This window comes from Gavia stellata, chromosome Z (assembly GCF_030936135.1).
Source record: "Gavia stellata isolate bGavSte3 chromosome Z, bGavSte3.hap2, whole genome shotgun sequence".
Taxonomy (NCBI): Eukaryota; Metazoa; Chordata; class Aves; order Gaviiformes; family Gaviidae; genus Gavia; species Gavia stellata.
The window spans coordinates 18,393,624-18,410,127 of record NC_082637.1 but is presented as its reverse complement, the minus strand read 5'-3'; the positions used below and the strand labels follow the sequence as shown (position 1 = coordinate 18,410,127).

Genomic DNA, 16,504 nt, shown 5'->3' with positions numbered 1-16,504 from the left:
AGTCTGTTTATTGTGAGCAACCCAAATGCCTGTTTAATTACTATTAGTTGTAGTATATTAATAGATTTTGCACCCCTACAGTTGCTAATTCGTACCATCTCGGGAATTTTGATGAGATAAGAAATACTAAGTAAGAAAACAGTAAGTATTCAAAGGGTTAATTTGCTTAGAATAATAATAATAAATTAGTTTTTTGCATCTTCTTCAGTTCAAAATCCAGCTTTGAGACTGAGGAAGGCTTCCAAATCACATCAATTAAATAAGAGTGGTCCTTTTAACCGGTAGCAGTTTGATTGCCAATGACTCGAAGAATCTCTTTATGAATGCTTGGTTCCTGTGTATTTATACTTGTATCACCCACTTGACCATCTTCATAACTAAAAAAAAGTACAGAAAATAAAATCAAATTAGTGTTTTATTAATCTACCTAAAACCATCCCAAACTCTGTTTCACTCAATAATCAAGAGTGCTTATTTCATATGTTAACATGTTTCTACTAAAATGCTGTGCTGCACTTCACCATTATATACAGATGCTAAACTTTAGACAGTGAAGGGTGGTAAGGCTGCCATTGTCATTGAAACCCTGAGGCTGAATAAGCCACTAGGACCCAAAGGGGACAAGCCATAGGTGAGAGGGGAAACGCTCACATCATAGACAGGAAGCCTTTAATGAATTCATCAGCTTTAAAACATACAGCCAAATAGAAATCATATTTTATGATACATGGATAGACTTACTGTAACATGAGGTAATGCTGTAGAGTGGGAGAAGTCAGTAACTCTCCATTCATTTATTCTATAACAAAACATCTACTAAACCTTTGTCACTAGCTTATCCATACATTTACTAACAAAAGTAAATACCGAGAAAGATAAAAAATGAAGTGATACTGAAAAGAATTAGGAAGAAATGTCTTTCATCTACTTCAATTACAAGTGTTGGAGGAAACATGGGGAAGAAGGTCTAGGATGAACAGAAGTTGAATGTTAAAACCTTTGTACTCACACAAAGAAAAATCTTGTACACACATGATCCGTATTGGGAACTACCCATATCTCTCCATGTTTGTGCAGATCGGATGAGGTTATCACTATCAGGGAAAGAATAAATTTCAGAGTGATGAAAACATGCCTGGAAAATACTGCTTTAAAAGATTTGCTTTTTTATACACTTCAAATAGCCTTCTGGGAATGTGTAGTTTTCCACTGCATGTCTGTGGTGTGGCGAAGACTGAGTTGGCTGCAAGTACAAACAGGGAGATGAACTTGGATTCTTGTTTCCAAAATATGTTATATTTTCCAGAAAACACAGATGCTTGATGTATGGGAGCCAGTTATTAATTGGAATGAAAAATGAAAAAGTATATTTATCAAAAACTGACTTTAAATGGCCATAGGGCTGTTAAGGAGGATCTTTGGAACAGACATATTTGTGTTTGATGACGGCTGAGCCAAAAATAGGATGTTAAAGACAAAGCCTGAAACTGAGATATGACAAATTTGGGATTTGCAATACTACCAAATATGTTTAAAAATTAAGTGTAGCAATTATGACTCAAGGGGATCACGAAGCTTGCCAAAACTTACTCAATGTTTAGAAAACAGCAATGTATTTGATGATAGGTTGTTTACCAGCAGAATGAGGACCACACAGGAAAGAAACCTTTTTATTGCTAGGTAGAAGCTATACCATCAATCTGTATTTGGAAAGATTTCTGTAAATGTATTTAAACAGCATCCTTCTGGACAAGTTGTCCAACTGTGGGATAAGAAGGTTCACGGTGTGCTGGGTGAAGAACTGGCTGAAGGGCAGAGCTCAAAGAGTTGTAGTGAATGGGGCTACGTCTGGCTAGTGACCGGTCACCAGGGGTGTTCCTCAGGGCTCAATTCTAGGATCATTTCTGTTCAATGTGTTTATCAATGATCTGAATGCTGGAGTTGAATGGATTAGTAGCAAGTTTGCTGATGATACCAAACTGGGGGGTGCTGTTGGCTCTCTTGAGGGACAGGAGGCCTTGCAGAGGGATCTAGGTAGCTTGGAGCACTGGGCAGTCATTAGTGGGATGAAATTTAACAAGCCAAAATATCAGATTCTGCACCTAGGATGGAGTAATGTCCGGCACAAGTATAAATTGGGAGGGGAGTGGCTGGAGAGCAGCCCTACGGAAAGGGAGCTGGGGTTCTGGTCGACAGCAGCAGGCTCAGTAGGAGTCAGCAGTGTGCCCTGGCAGCCAAGAGGGCAAACCGCATCCTGGGGTGCATCAAACACAGCATAACCAGCTGGTCAAAAGAGGTGTTTATCCCGCTGTATCCAGTGTTGGTGAGGCCTCTCCTTGTGCACTGTGTGCAGTTCTGGGCCCCGCAATTTAAGAAGGATGTGAAGGTCCTCGAATGCGTCCAGAGGAGGGGAACAAAGCTGGTGAGAGGGCTGGAAGGCATGTCCTGTAAGGAGCGGCTGAGGACTTTGCATTTGTCTAGTTTGGAGAAAAGGAGGTTGAGGGGCAACCTCATTGCTCTCTACAGCTTCCTGAGGAGGGGACCTCCCTGTGCAGAGGGAGGTGCTGATCTCTTCTCCCTGGTATCCAGTGATAGGACACATGGGAATGGTTCAAAGCTACGCCAGGGGAGGTTTAGGCTGGACATTAGGAAGCATTTCTTTACTGAGAGGGTGGTCAAACACTGGAACAGGCTTCCTAGAGAGGTGGTTGAAGCCTCAAGCCAGTGTTTAAGAGGCATTTGGACAATGCTCTTAACAACATGCTTTGACTTTTGGTCAGCCCTGAATTGGTCAGGCAGTTGGACTAGATGACCGTTGTAGGTCCCTTCCAACTGAAATAGTCCTGTTCTATTCTATTCTATTCTATTCTATTCTATTCTATTCTATTCTATTCTATTCTATTCTATTCTATTCTAACACTACCATGAATAAATGCATATTCAATTTTTATACCATTTCTTCTATGAATTGGAATTTTTAAATTTTATCTCTTGTAATTAATTGTATTTAAAATCTATATTAACCTCCTACCCTAAACACCTCTTTTCACAGTAAAATGAAGTGAATGTGAGTGATGTAAAATATATTTTACCAAATATTTAAAATTCACCCTTATACAATCAATAATCCATTAATAAGTGTGAGAAAAGAATGACATGGGTGAAAAGTCCTTGTGAAAGATGTAATTTTTATTTAGAAACTTCAGGCATTAAAGGCCAAGTAAATTGTATCTTCTTCCAAAAGTTTTAGAACTTACGTATTTTTCTGTCTAGATCAAATTGCATTTTCATGTTGACTGACATCTGCTTAATCATATTAAATTCTCAAAAATACATATATTAAAAAGTAGCACATATAGCTTAAAGCTTCTACCTTGAAATAACATCTTTTCCACCATCTGTCTTAATTTTTAGTTTTAAAAATAAACAAATGCTCCAAATGAAGGGCAAACTGAGTTTAATATAATTTATTTTTGTTTGACCAATGAGATTAATTACTAATTGCTGGTACAATTCTTGTTCAAATGTCATAATTCTTTGTTCTCAAAACCTGCTGTGGTTTCACTAGTTATTAAAAGAATAGCCGAGTATTTCAAGAATGACTGCTCGTATGGACTGGATTTTAACTTCACAAAATTTCTGAAGCAGTCAGAGGTTACCAAATGAACAGTATATTTGGCTCAAAAGTGAAAAATTGTTTGGAAATTCAATAGGAAAGCTGTTTTTCCTGACTTTTAGGTGTTAATGCATTTGTCAAGGGCTTGCAAGAAGTCAGCATTTCAAGTAAAGGCCACGATTTGGGTTATCTTGATGGCTTAGGAATGTGATCACATTTGAAAGACAGACCAGATAATCAGTCGCTATGTGCATATGATTATTGCATGAAAATTCAGCCTGTGTTACAGGTTTTGTTCGAAGAGGGAAACATTCTGAACTGAAATATAAAGGTCAGCTATTAAGCAGTATTTGTATGCCTACCAGCAGTCTCTTACCTAAAACCAACCAATATTGGAACTCCAGACTTCAGTCTGGAGAAGAGGAGGCTGAGGGGAGACCTTATCACTCTCTACAATTACCTGAAAGGGGGTTGCAGAGGGGTGGGTGTTGGTCTCTTCTCCCAAGTGACAAGTGATAGAACGAGAGGAAATGGCCTCAAGTTGCGCCAGGAGAGGTTTAGGCTGGATATTAGGAAAAATTTCTTTACTGAGAGAGTGGTGAAGCATTGGAACAGGCTGCCCAGAGAGGTGGTGGAGTCACCGTCACTGGGGGTGTTCATGGAATGTGTGGACGAGGCATTGTGGGACATGGTTTAGTGGGCATGGTGGTGTTGGGTTGATGGTTGGATTGATGATCTTACAGGTCTTTTCTAGCCTTAGTGATTCTGTGTGATTCTGTGTAAAGATCTCACTGATTTGCATCCAGTAACACTGTGTCCATGACTAAAACAGCTTATCAAGGGCTTTCAGCTTACCTTCACATAAGGCTATGCATTTTAAGTTACGGCTTTGCAAAAATTGTGACTGCTGTCCTTTCTTCTGTGACTGAGATGTAAAAACACGAAAAAACTTAATTAGTGCAGTAAGGGAAACTGAGTGAAAAAGTAAAAAAGGAGAGGGCTGCTGTTTTCAGTGGTTTATTAATAAACAAACATAGAAGCAATCTTCCTAAAACATTTCTATTGTATTTCTAAATGTAATAGAATTTCTAAAAACTTTTATATTATTTGTCTGGATTGTTGTAGGGGGGATTTGAACTCTGTTATCCAGAGAGTTCCTAATTATTACAGAATGAATAATATTATTAGAAATATCAGAGTGTTACTGATAAACAAATTGATAGCAGAGAAAAAAAAAGGTGCATTTGATCACCAATTCTTTGGTCACTACCTTGATATTTTACTGGCCTTCCCATTTCTGAGGGCTTGTGCTGTTACATCCCAATCTCTCTCCAAAGTCATATTATTCTGTAGTTTCTATGTGTTAACTATGGAGTGAGATGTAAGATTTCTTTCTCAAAATTTAGCCCTACACATAAATGCTATGAGTTTGCTTTAGATAAAACAGATTTGTAATGGTTTAATATGTAAAAACCATGAAAAAGAAAAATTAACTTGCTATAAATGAAAAGCTATTTATTTTCCAGCACTAACCACTCTCCTTTTGCATCATTCTTCTGCAAGTCTAGAACTCAGAAAGCAAGGGCTTGCTAAGGGTCATCATGCAATCTGTATTTCATTTTCATTCTCTTCCTAAATTCTTCTGCTTGGAAAAGAAGGGCACAAGACCTGCAGTATACTCCTTAAATTGTTACTAAAAGCAGTGGGGCTGTATTCCATGTTTGCAGCCTCTGAAGTTGTTGATTTTATTCAATAAAATATAACTGTTAGCTTTCACAAAGGGAATATTACCTCCTTTTCAGCTATCACGTTCCCAAGCATAAAGCCATAAATCTTCCAGAGATGGTTGATGTACTGTACCTGTGATGTATTACTGCCCTTACTGCCTGAAGCTGGTTCATCTTTAGCTGACACCTTCTGCTGCTTCTTGTTCATCCCTAGGAATATTAAAATAATGTAAGATACCCTGGCATATAAATACCATAATAAGCAAAGTTAAGTATGGAGAATGAAACAGGTAGCACAGTGGGAATCACAGTCCTTTGCATGGCACCAAAAAAGCTTGTTAACTTTGTCATAGCATATCTCAATTTAACCCTGCAAATTACCTGCATTTATTGCAAAGACCTTAGGAAAGTCAAGTTAGCATTAACTAGGTGCAAAAGCAGATAAACATGAGCATAAATGCCATTGAATTCAGCTCAGGAATGCTCTTAGGTCATTGCTTAACAGAGTTGCATGTCAGCATGTTTTGAGTCTAACTGACCCTATTAGGATGAAGTAACACAGTCTGATTTACTGTGGGTGGGACAGTAAAATCATGAGAGAAAGAACTTTAGATATTAATCTTTAACACTTTATTTAGACTTATTAAAAGTCTAATTAATTTTTAAGAGTAGTTTATTTAAAGTTTTAAATTCTATCTCGGTTTAATCGGGCAAACAGGACGTGGCGGGCAAACAGGACGTGGCGCGTCAGAAGGGCATGGCGCGTCAGTTTGCGCGTCAGTTCGCGCAGGCAGGGCGAGCAGGGTAGGCGAGCGGGCAGGGCGCAGTCCTGCCCTCCTGGCTCTGAAGGCTCTCCAGACGAGTGGTCACTGCCCCCCCAGAAGAGGCCCAGCCATGGTCTCCACTCAGCCGAAAGCCATTGCCAGAAGGAATGTGGCAACCCAGACGGAGCTCCCGCCCAAGCACGCGGCTGTCCAGGTTTCCGGCTGCCAGGAGTGCCTGAGCCTGTTGCTGGCGCCGGAGGACCAGAGAGACAACGCCTGTGTGCGGTGTGACCAGGTGAACGATCTGCTCAGCCTGGTGGCAGAGCTGAAGGAGGAGGTGGAGAGGCTGAGGAGTATCAGGGAGTGCGAGAGGGAGATAGACTGGTGGAGCCGTGCCCTACCGTCCCTGAGGGAAAGGCAGCAGATGGAGGCTCCACGAGAAGCAGAGGCTCCCTTACCCTCTTCCTGCCAGGCAGAAGGAGGGGACCTAGGAGGCGAAGGGGAATGGAAAAAGGTCCCTGCTCGGGGCCGCAGGCGAATCCCCTCCCGGCCTCCCTCACCCTCACCTTCTCAGCTGCCCCTACATAACAGATATGGGGCTCTGGAACTTGAGGGCCAGGCTAACGAGGACGTGGACGGAAGTCCATCTGCGGGGCTGCCTAGGGCGAGACAGCCTGCCCCACGCATCACAACCACCTCTACCAAGGCAAAAAGGAGGGTGGTTGTTGTAGGTGAGTCCCTCCTGAGGGGAACGGAGGGCCCAATATGCCGGCCTGACCCAACCCACAGGGAAGTCTGCTGCCTCTCTGGGGCCCGGGTGAGGGAGGTCATGAGGAAACTCCCCAGTCTGGTACGGCCCACCGATTACTACCCGCTGGTAGTTTTGCAGGTTGGCAGCAAGGAGATAGAGCAAAGAAGCATGAAAGGGATGAAGAAGGACTTTAAGGCGCTGGGGAGACTGATTGACGGATCGGGTGCGCAGGTGGTGTTTTCTGCAATCCCTTCAGTGGCGGGGAGGAACACTGAAAGGAATAAGAAAGCAAACATGGTCAACGCGTGGCTCAGAGACTGGTGCCACCAGAGGAATTTTGGATTCTTTGACCATGGGGTGGTCTCCGTGGCACCGGGCCTGCTGAGTGCAGACGGTGTTCAGCTGTCCCCAAGGGGGAAAAGAATCCTTGCCCGTAAGTTGGCAAACCTCATCAGAAGGGCTTTAAACTAGACTCGAAGGGGGAAGGGGATGAAGCCAGGCTACCCAGAGGTGAGCCTAGGGGTGACATGCCATTGTCGGGGGCAAGACCGATAGCCCAGCTCAAGTGCATCTACTCCAATGCACGCAGCATGGGCGGCAAACAGGAGGAGCTGGAAGCCATCGTGCGGCGGGGCAGCTATGACGTGGTCGCCATCGCAGAAACATGGTGGGACGACTCGCATGGCTGGAGTGCTGCGATGGAGGGCTATAAGCTCTTCAGGAGGGACAGACAAGGAAGGAGAGGCGGTGGGGTGGCTCTGTACGTCAAGGAGTGCTTTGATTGTATAGAGCTGGATGATTGTCACGACGGGGTTGAATGCTTATGGGCAAGGATGAGGGCGAAGGCCAACAAGCCGGATATCCTGCTGGGGGTCTGTTATAGACCACCCGACCAGGGCGTAGAAGCTGATGAAGCGTTCTACAAGCGACTGGCAGAAGTCTCACAGTCGCAAGCCCTTGCTCTTGTGGGGGACTTCAACTTACCGGATGTCTGCTGGAAGTACAACACAGCTGAGAGGAAACAGTCCCGGAGGTTCCTCGAGTGTGTGGAAGATTAATTCCTGACGCAGCTGGTAAGAGAGCCTACAAGGGAAGGTGCCCTGCTTGACCTGCTGTTTACGAACAGAGAGGGTCTGGTGGGAGAAGTGAAGGTCGGAGGCCGTCTGGGGCTTAGCGACCATGAAATGATAGAGTTTGCAATTTTTAGCCAAGTAAGGAGGCGGGTGAGCAATACCGCTACCATGGACTTCCGGAGGGCAGACTTTGCCCTGTTCAGGACACTGGTCGGGAGGGTCCCTTGGGAGACGGTCCTGAAGGGCAAAAGGGCCCAGGAAGGCTGGACCTTCTTCAAGAAGGAAATCTTGAAGGCGCAGGAGCAGGCAGTGCCCCTGTGCCGTAAGAAGAGCCGGCGGGGAAGACGGCCGGCCTGGCTGAACAAGGAGCTTATGCTGAGGCTCGGGGAAAAAAAGAGAACTTACCACCTCTGAAAAAAGGGGCAGGCAAGTGAAGAAGAATACAAGGACCTCGTTAGGTCATGCAGGGAGGGAATTAGGAAGGCGAAAGCCCAGCTAGAGCTCAACCTGGCCACGGTTGTGAGGGACAACAAAAAAAGCTTCTATAAATACATTAACAACAAAAAGGGGGCCAAGGAGGATCTCCATCCTCTACTGGATGCGGCGGGGAACATTGTCACGAAGGATGAGGAAAAGGCTGAGGTACTTAATGCCTTCTTCGCCTCAGTCTTTAACAGCCACACCAGGTATCCTCAGGGTATCCGTCTCCCTGAGCTGGATGACAGGGATGGAGAGCAAAATAGGCTCCCCATGATCCAGGAGGAAGCAGTTAACGACCTGCTATGCCACCTGGAGACTCATAAGTCTATGGGGCCTGATGGCATCCACCCAAGGGTGCTGAGGGAGCTGGCGGAGGAGCTTGCCAAGCCGCTCTCCATCATTTATCAACAGTCCTGGTCAACGGGGGAGGTCCCGGATGACTGGAGGCTTGCCAACGTGACGCCCATCTACAAGAAGGGTCGGAAGGAGGATCCGGGGAACTACAGGCCTGTCAGCCTGACCTCGGTGCCGGGGAAGGTTATGGAGAGGCTCATCTTGAGGGCGCTCGCGGGACACGTGCAGGATACCCAAGGGATCAGGCCCAGCCAGCACAGGTTCATGAAAGGCAGGTCCTGCTTGACCAACCTGATCTCCTTCTATGACCAGGTGACCCGCCTAGTGGATGAGGGGAAGGCTGTTGATGTTGTCTACCTGGACTTCAGCAAAGCCTTTGACACTGTTCCCCACAGTATTCTCCTGGAGAAGCTGGCGGCCCGTGGTTTAGACAGGTACACTCTTCTCTGGGTAAAAAACTGGCTGGATGGCCGAGCCCAGAGAGTTGTAGTGAATGGGGTGAAATCCAGCTGGCGGCCGGTCACAAGCGGAGTCCCCCAGGGCTCAGTTTTGGGACCGGTCTTGTTTAATGTCTTCATTGATGATCTGGATGAGGGGATAGAGTGCTCCCTCAGCAAGTTTGCAGACGACACCAAGTTGGGAGGGAGTGTTGATCTCCTTGAGGGTAGGAAGGCTCTGCAGAGGGATCTGGACAGGCTGGATCGATGGGCTGAGGCCAACCGGATGAAGGTCAATAAGGCCAAGTGCCGGGTTCTACACTTTGGCCACAACAACCCCAGGCAACGCTACAGGCTTGGGGACGAGTGGCTGGAAAGCTCCCCCGCAGAAAAGGACCTGGGGGTGTTGATCGATACCTGGCTGAATATGAGCCAGCAGTGTGCCCAGGTGGCCAAGAAGGCCAACGGCATCCTGGCTTGTATCAGAAATGGTGTGGCCAGCAGGAGCAGGGAGGTGATCATGCCTCTGTACTCGGCGCTGGTGAGGCCACACCTCGAATACTGTGTTCAGTTTTGGGCCCCTCACTACAAGAAAGACATTGAGGTGCTGGAGCGTGTCCAGAGAAGGGCGACAAAGCTGGTGAGGGGTCTGGAACACAAGTCTTATGAGGAGCGGCTGAGGGAGCTGGGGTTGTTTAGCCTGGAGAAGAGGAGGCTGAGGGGAGACCTTATCGCTCTCTACAACTACCTGAAGGGGGGTTGCAGAGAGGTGGGTGTTGGTCTCTTCTCCCAAGTGACTAGTGACAGGACTAGAGGAAATGGCCTCAAGTTGCGTCAGGGGAGTTTCAGGCTAGACATTAGGAAAAAGTTCTTTACTGAGAGAGTAGTGAAACATTGGAATAGGCTGCCCAGGGAGGTGGTAGAGTCACCCTCCCTGGAGGTATTCAAGGAGCGTGTGGATGTGGCATTGTGGGATGTAGCTTGATGGACATGGTGCTGTGTGGTGTTGGGTGGGTTGGTTTTTGGTGTGTTGTGCCTTGTTGTTGTTGTGTGGTGGTTGGCTTGCGTGGGTTGTTTGTGGGGTTGTGGTTTTTTTTTTTTGTTTGGTTGGTTTTTTTTTTTTTGTTTTGTTTTGTTTTGTTTTTTTTCAGGTTGGACTTGATGATCTTACAGGTCTTTTCCAACCGTAGTGATTCTGTGATTCTGTGATTCTGTGATTAATCAATTTATCTATATGTAAAAGTATTGAATTATTTGTCAGTCACACTGGATCCAACTTCCATCTCAGAAATCTAAACACCTATATTTGTGCCTTAGATCTCTTTTATATCCCTCATGTTGATTTATACAAAATTCTTGTATTGTATACTGCTACAGGCTTCCTTGCCTTTCCAGTATCCCATATTTCTTGGCAGTTTGCAAACACAGACTGAATTATGGGGAAGTTTAACTCTTTGAAGGAACAGGGAGTGTAGGACTCCTCCGTGTTTTTTATTGGCATCAAGTATTACATACTTCATAGGAACACAGGCCTCCTTTCTGGAGGAGACTGGATGGAAGGGACCAAGAAAGGTAGAAAGATGAGAAAAAACACATTAAAGCTGACAAAGCAGTGTTGTCCAAAAAGAAGGGCATTTTGTTAGATAATGATACTGCAATCTGCACTTTTAGTGAGTCCTAAAAAGCTTCCATACTTGTGTAATCTCTGAAAAGCTAAAAGTGCATTTAGAGATTATTGATATAGAAATTCAATAAATAGCAGTAAAAAATGCTGAGCTCTTAAAATTAATTGTGACATTACCTAAAAATACTGAAAATCAGAAAGCATAACTAAAAGTCTCAGAATTATCTACATGCACACTAACACACATTCAACTATACCAGTACTTTCATATGTGAGGAAATGGTAAATAAAACATACCTAAAGGAAAAATTCACCTTATTTTAAAATCTCTTAAGTTTCTTAATATACACGTTGGTGTATGTTGTTTCTATTATGCTTCTATTTATGATTTAATTCTTATATGGAGAACTTGGCATGACTCACTTTTGGATTTAATAGTGGGACAAATTATGTTCCCTCCCCTTCTCATGCTAAAATAAACACACTGTCCTGTACTTTCTATGTAATCCTGACATGGTGATATTTGGGAATACTCTTAAATATACACAGCTGAACATGCCTATTGATGAATAATATTTGTTTTGTCAGATCAGGTCATAAAACCCCATGGATCCATAATATTAGATGGATTTAGGCAGATACTAACAAAAAAATCAAAGTTGGATTTCCACTGCATAATCAAGACCTGCTCCATTACACACAGCATCCAGTATTAGCTACTATTTACTTCAAGCACAGTTTCAAGATACTCAGCACCTTGGAAAATGAAGACAGGTATTTAATAAGGGAATTTAGATTTTCTTCTTTGAATAAATTAAATCTTGGTGGACAAAGATAAAATTTAATAGTGTTGTAAACAGTGAAGCTGGTGAGAAAAGCAGTAGACTAAGATACCCCCCTATGTTTCTCCAACTTTAGAGTGATTTATTAATATCACCTGAGTAACCAAATGATATGCTTGACAATGGACTAAGGTAGATTCCACTTCCAAACATTGCACCATGGAGCTGAAAAAGAACAGAATGATTGTTTAACATTAATTTAGTTATCTGGACAAAATAATAATGATAGAAACAGGTTGTAATGTCGACAAGCAACTGCCCTACTGCACTAATTTATTGCCTGGTAATAAATGGTGTTCAAAGAAGTCTTTAAAAAAAATCATGCTGCTAATATACAACTAAAATACTATATATTCAGGAAACCATGTCCAAATGCCCAAATGTAATTTTACATCAGATTTATATATAAAATCGCATTTTCTGGTTTTAAATCTAACATTACCATGGAGGATGCCTACAGAGAGTACTTCTGTACATGGCCAAATACACCTCAGTCTTAACAAGGCTGAGCAAGCTCAGCATGTGTCTCACATCAACACCTTGGCAGAAAGCATAGCCTAAGCCAGCCTCTGTGAAACAACAGCAGCAACAGTTGCTTTTGTTTTCTTTAAGGTAAGAAATAAAGAGATGGTGATGACACTGGTCATATGATACAGAAAAATTTAGTCACTAGTTCAGTCTGAGTACTGGAGGAATGGGTTCAATCAAGCTTTTGCCTGAGCCAATTCAGACATGCATATCCCATCACAGCAGGACTGTGCTTTAGCCACAAAGCTACCGGCTGTCTGAAAAGAATAGAGGACAGGAAAGACTCTTCTCCAACATGACTGTTCAATGTGATGAAGCTTGGGCTAAACAACAAAAGTGAGCACTTTTTATTAGCCCTGCAGTCATTTTCTTGTCTGGAAAGGGAGCAGTATGGGTTTCACTTGTCCACCAAGGACTGACTGCTTTATGTGCAAAACCCTTTAAAGAAAACACACCAAGTAGTTGTTGGAGCACAAACGAGAACCCAGAGTATCTCCTACCTAGGTAAATGTTACAACCTCTGGGCTTCAGAGTCATACTCTTATTTCTTTCCTCTGACCCAATGATACTTACATTGTCTCTGCAATGTGCCAGAGCTCTCATAGGAATGTGCAAACCTGCTTTCACTCCTCCAGGTCCTACAATGTTGTATAGGATCCTCAGTGAGTAGATATTTTTCCTGACTGGTTGGTACGGGGCTAAATAGGATGAGCGGGGCTCAGGATATGCCTTAGGTGTGTGAGAGTTCTAAAACTGATGATTTGTATAAAACAGGGCTTTACTGCTTCCTCCTATGCCCAGTATCTTAACCCTCAACAAAAAAATAAGCATAAACAAAGGGGTTTACTTTGGTGGATTTTGGTGTGTAAATCCTGCTTTCTTGGGAAGAGGAACAGCAGAGATTTCCATTTCCTTTTTTTCAGCATCTTTTGTACCCTGATCCTTATTCAGCACCCTGGGATCCTCCTGTAAGGTATCATGGACTCTGGGGAAAAGCTGTCAAAACCATGATGCTAAAATACTCTGTCCCTCTGGTACCGCCTACTTGGCTCTGCAATAGTGGTCTCCTGATGATTCAGTCTGAGAAAACGAACTGAAGTTTGCTATAGCTCCCTCCTGGCCAGTACACTCATATTTCCATTCCCAAGGAAACGAGCAAGAAGATGCTGTAAACCCAGTTCCTGTAAATGTAGTATGCTTTTGGATCCTATAAGATGGAGATAGTTTATGTAGCTCCAAATTTTTATCCCGACTGCTTTTAAGCAGTACCGAGCTAAGCCTCCTGGAGGTGCTGCTCTGCAATGTAAAATTGAAACACTGATTATAGCAATGGGATTTTCTAGCCATTTTAGCACACATTATTTTGTTTTAATCGCATCAGAAAAGTAGCAAAGTACCTTTCCCAGGAAACAAGAGGATATTTGAAATCATCCTTTTTTCCACCTATATGAATACCAGAAACACAGAAGCACACCCCCTGAAAACCTGCCTAAGCTAGTATGTAATCAAGCATGAACAGGTTAGGTGAAGTCTATGTAGTCTACTATTTACCTGCAGCCTCGTATTGGAAGCAACAACTAAGCCATTCCTCAGGATGGAATGCCAATTTTCAATGTGTGAACCACTGAAAAAATGAAAAATAAAGCGTTAAATTCCACAGTGTAAAATGCAAAATGAAATCAGTAATCCTTTAAAACAATAAATTCACAGCTGTAAACCTCAATAAAAAACCAGCATGGCATTTTGATAACATTTGATTAATATGAATATATGTACTTACTGAAATGCAAAGGTACTTCCGTAGAGATCTTTAGCAGCTCGGAAATTGGATTCTTTGGCTGGTGGACTGCTGAGAAGTAGGAACTGGTGGGGAGTGTGCATAAACTTTAGTTGCTGTAAAATATAACAGTGCACAAGTGCAAAGAAGTTGATTAACACAAAAGCATTGTATTTCCATAATGGTAGTTATTAAGATACCATGCTGTTTCACACAATACATAGTTGCATCTAAATAACTACATGAACTAAGCTGAAATTGGTCTCATTACCATAGTTTTTACCTGAAATCAAACAGTAAAAATGTCTTTCAGTTTATGAAACATACAGAAGTTTCTGAAACAGATTTCAGCCAAATATGGCTCTATTAAAGTAATTAAATTGAAAAATTTCATCATGGTATTCTGATCAGAGCTGACTTTGAATTAAGGTTCAGATTAGAAATGTTGCAGATTACTATGCCCTTAATCAGAGGATGAGAGGCACACATACTCAGAAATGAACCTCAACACCATCCATCTAAAAATCAAGAGCTATACTCTTTTTAAGGTGTACTTATATGCAGATCTCCTGGTACATTGTGTTTGTGTGCGCTGCTTTCTGTACAATTCTCTATCTAATATTCTATATGGTAACAAAGCAAATACTGAAGTTATTCTCACCCAATCTCAGATGACTAAAAGGTAGACATGTGTATTTGAGCTACTCACCTCAAACAGGATTTTTCTAAGCATTATTCCTTTGACCTAATTTAGATATTCACAACATGATTCTGTGAGTCATGACCTGAAACTGCCTATTTCTCTCCCTTGTCTGTTAATGGAGTCCATGTGATTAGTTTGAGTGTAAACACCTATGTTTGGCTAGGAGACACCCACCTAAAATGCTAATATGAGCCATGAGAAATGAGAAAATAATAAAGAACCCACAGGCACTTACCCTATTCACCGGTAGCTTCACAATATGTGATCTATTACTAGAAATAACCCTAAAATAAGAAACAGTTAGATGTATTAGACATGGTAGCCAAACAGAACTTTTCTTCTTAAAAACGTGTTATGAATGACCACCACAAAGCACCCAGCTGTAGGCCTTTGAACCTATCAGATGGAAGTAGACCAAATCTTGACTAGAAAATGAGATCAGAGGCTGTAAAAATAAGCTGGAGACTTTACAGTGTTTTCAGAGGGCCCAGATGAGGCCCACAAACAGTCCAGAAACACCTGCAGTTGCAAATGTCAACCCTGACGTTAACTCTTAGGGTGAGCTTATACCAAATTACACTGGTGAAGTAATTATTCATTAAACATTGGTACTTTAATAATTATCATCTCATGTGAGTCAATTTTATACCATTGTAGAAGAGGATGTGCAAGTGGGTCTTGTTTATCCATCTGCTTCTTTATTTCCAAGTAAGGTGCCTAGAAAAGAGTAATTATGTTCTTTAATTCTAGTTGAAATCATAAGGTTAAATTTTATATGTTACATTACCCATGATTTCATCTATTAAAAGGAATACATGGGACTCATTATTAGGCTTAAATCACAGTTTTACTGACATTTAGCATTGTATAAATATAAACGTGTTTTGACAACAACAAGAATTAATATAGCAATTAGTTTCCCTGGAGTAAAATAATAACCATATAATTAGCATCAAAATTAGTATATTATAGCAAACATTGGTGATCTCAGGGAGAACGGCAGAAGATGTCTATTTATGTTCAGCTCTTGGATTAAGAAATTGGACTGGAACTTCACAAAACTAAGTCTCTCAAAATACCCCAAGATAATCCACTCCATTTTTTTTAACTGTTTCATGGTATAAACTGGTAAAGTAAAATACTGTATCTGCTTACAATCCCTTTGAAAACCTTTCTTGATTTCAACCACAGTGCAAAGCATCCCATTAAAACTCTTCAGTCCAAGAACTATTTTAACATTAAGAAAAAGCAAAATGGTGGTTATTTTTCTTTTTAAAAGACATTACACTAGGTACCAGAAATTTTTTAAAATTTTTACAAGATGTTACATTAAGTAACAAAAATATGTGAATTTTAATTTTCTATTTATTTTACTCCTCTCTATATACCTTATTCTTCATTCCAGAATCCCAAAGTACTTTACGAATTCATATAGAGTAAGATTTATAAACTGTTGTGAGGTTACATTTATATAACAGTTGGAAAAGCATGGGAGAGATTTCAATAATAAGTTACAATCAGCTGGGCTGTTTGGGAAAGGAAGTGTTAACAATAAACATAAGTACAGCTATTAGATTCTGTCCCACTGTGAATATTGAGAAGTCATATGGTCGTAATCCCAAGAAACCCAACCTTCCAAGTCCCCAACCATACTTAGCTGATCAAGTGTTTTGCTATAATAGAAATAAAGCTATCATTCAGAACACTGTCACAAAATCAATTTCTTTTGCTTTGGAAATAAAAGGCCCAGCTTGGCTTCAGTATTTCCAGAAATGCAGCAGTTAGTGATTTTCTCATTACAATGTCCCATGCTGCTGTTATTATCTCT

The 16,504-nt window shown here is 42.0% G+C and overlaps 1 protein-coding gene across 2 annotated transcripts in view; it reads right to left on the bottom strand.

The window, feature by feature from the left end:
• Window positions 1–274: 274 nt before the first annotated feature.
• PARP8 (poly(ADP-ribose) polymerase family member 8) overlaps window positions 275–16,504 on the bottom strand; it is a 124,113-nt gene continuing 107,883 nt past the window's right edge. For both annotated transcript variants that reach the window (XM_059833757.1, XM_059833756.1), the window contains 9 exons: window positions 15,326–15,393; window positions 14,912–14,960; window positions 13,977–14,089; window positions 13,748–13,820; window positions 11,764–11,833; window positions 5,477–5,553; window positions 4,472–4,541; window positions 1,010–1,094; window positions 275–377 (listed from right to left, as the gene is read on the bottom strand). In XM_059833757.1, the coding sequence (XP_059689740.1) occupies window positions 275–377; window positions 1,010–1,094; window positions 4,472–4,541; window positions 5,477–5,553; window positions 11,764–11,833; window positions 13,748–13,820; window positions 13,977–14,089; window positions 14,912–14,960; window positions 15,326–15,393 (708 nt within the window). The remainder of the gene's footprint in view (window positions 378–1,009; window positions 1,095–4,471; window positions 4,542–5,476; window positions 5,554–11,763; window positions 11,834–13,747; window positions 13,821–13,976; window positions 14,090–14,911; window positions 14,961–15,325; window positions 15,394–16,504) is intronic.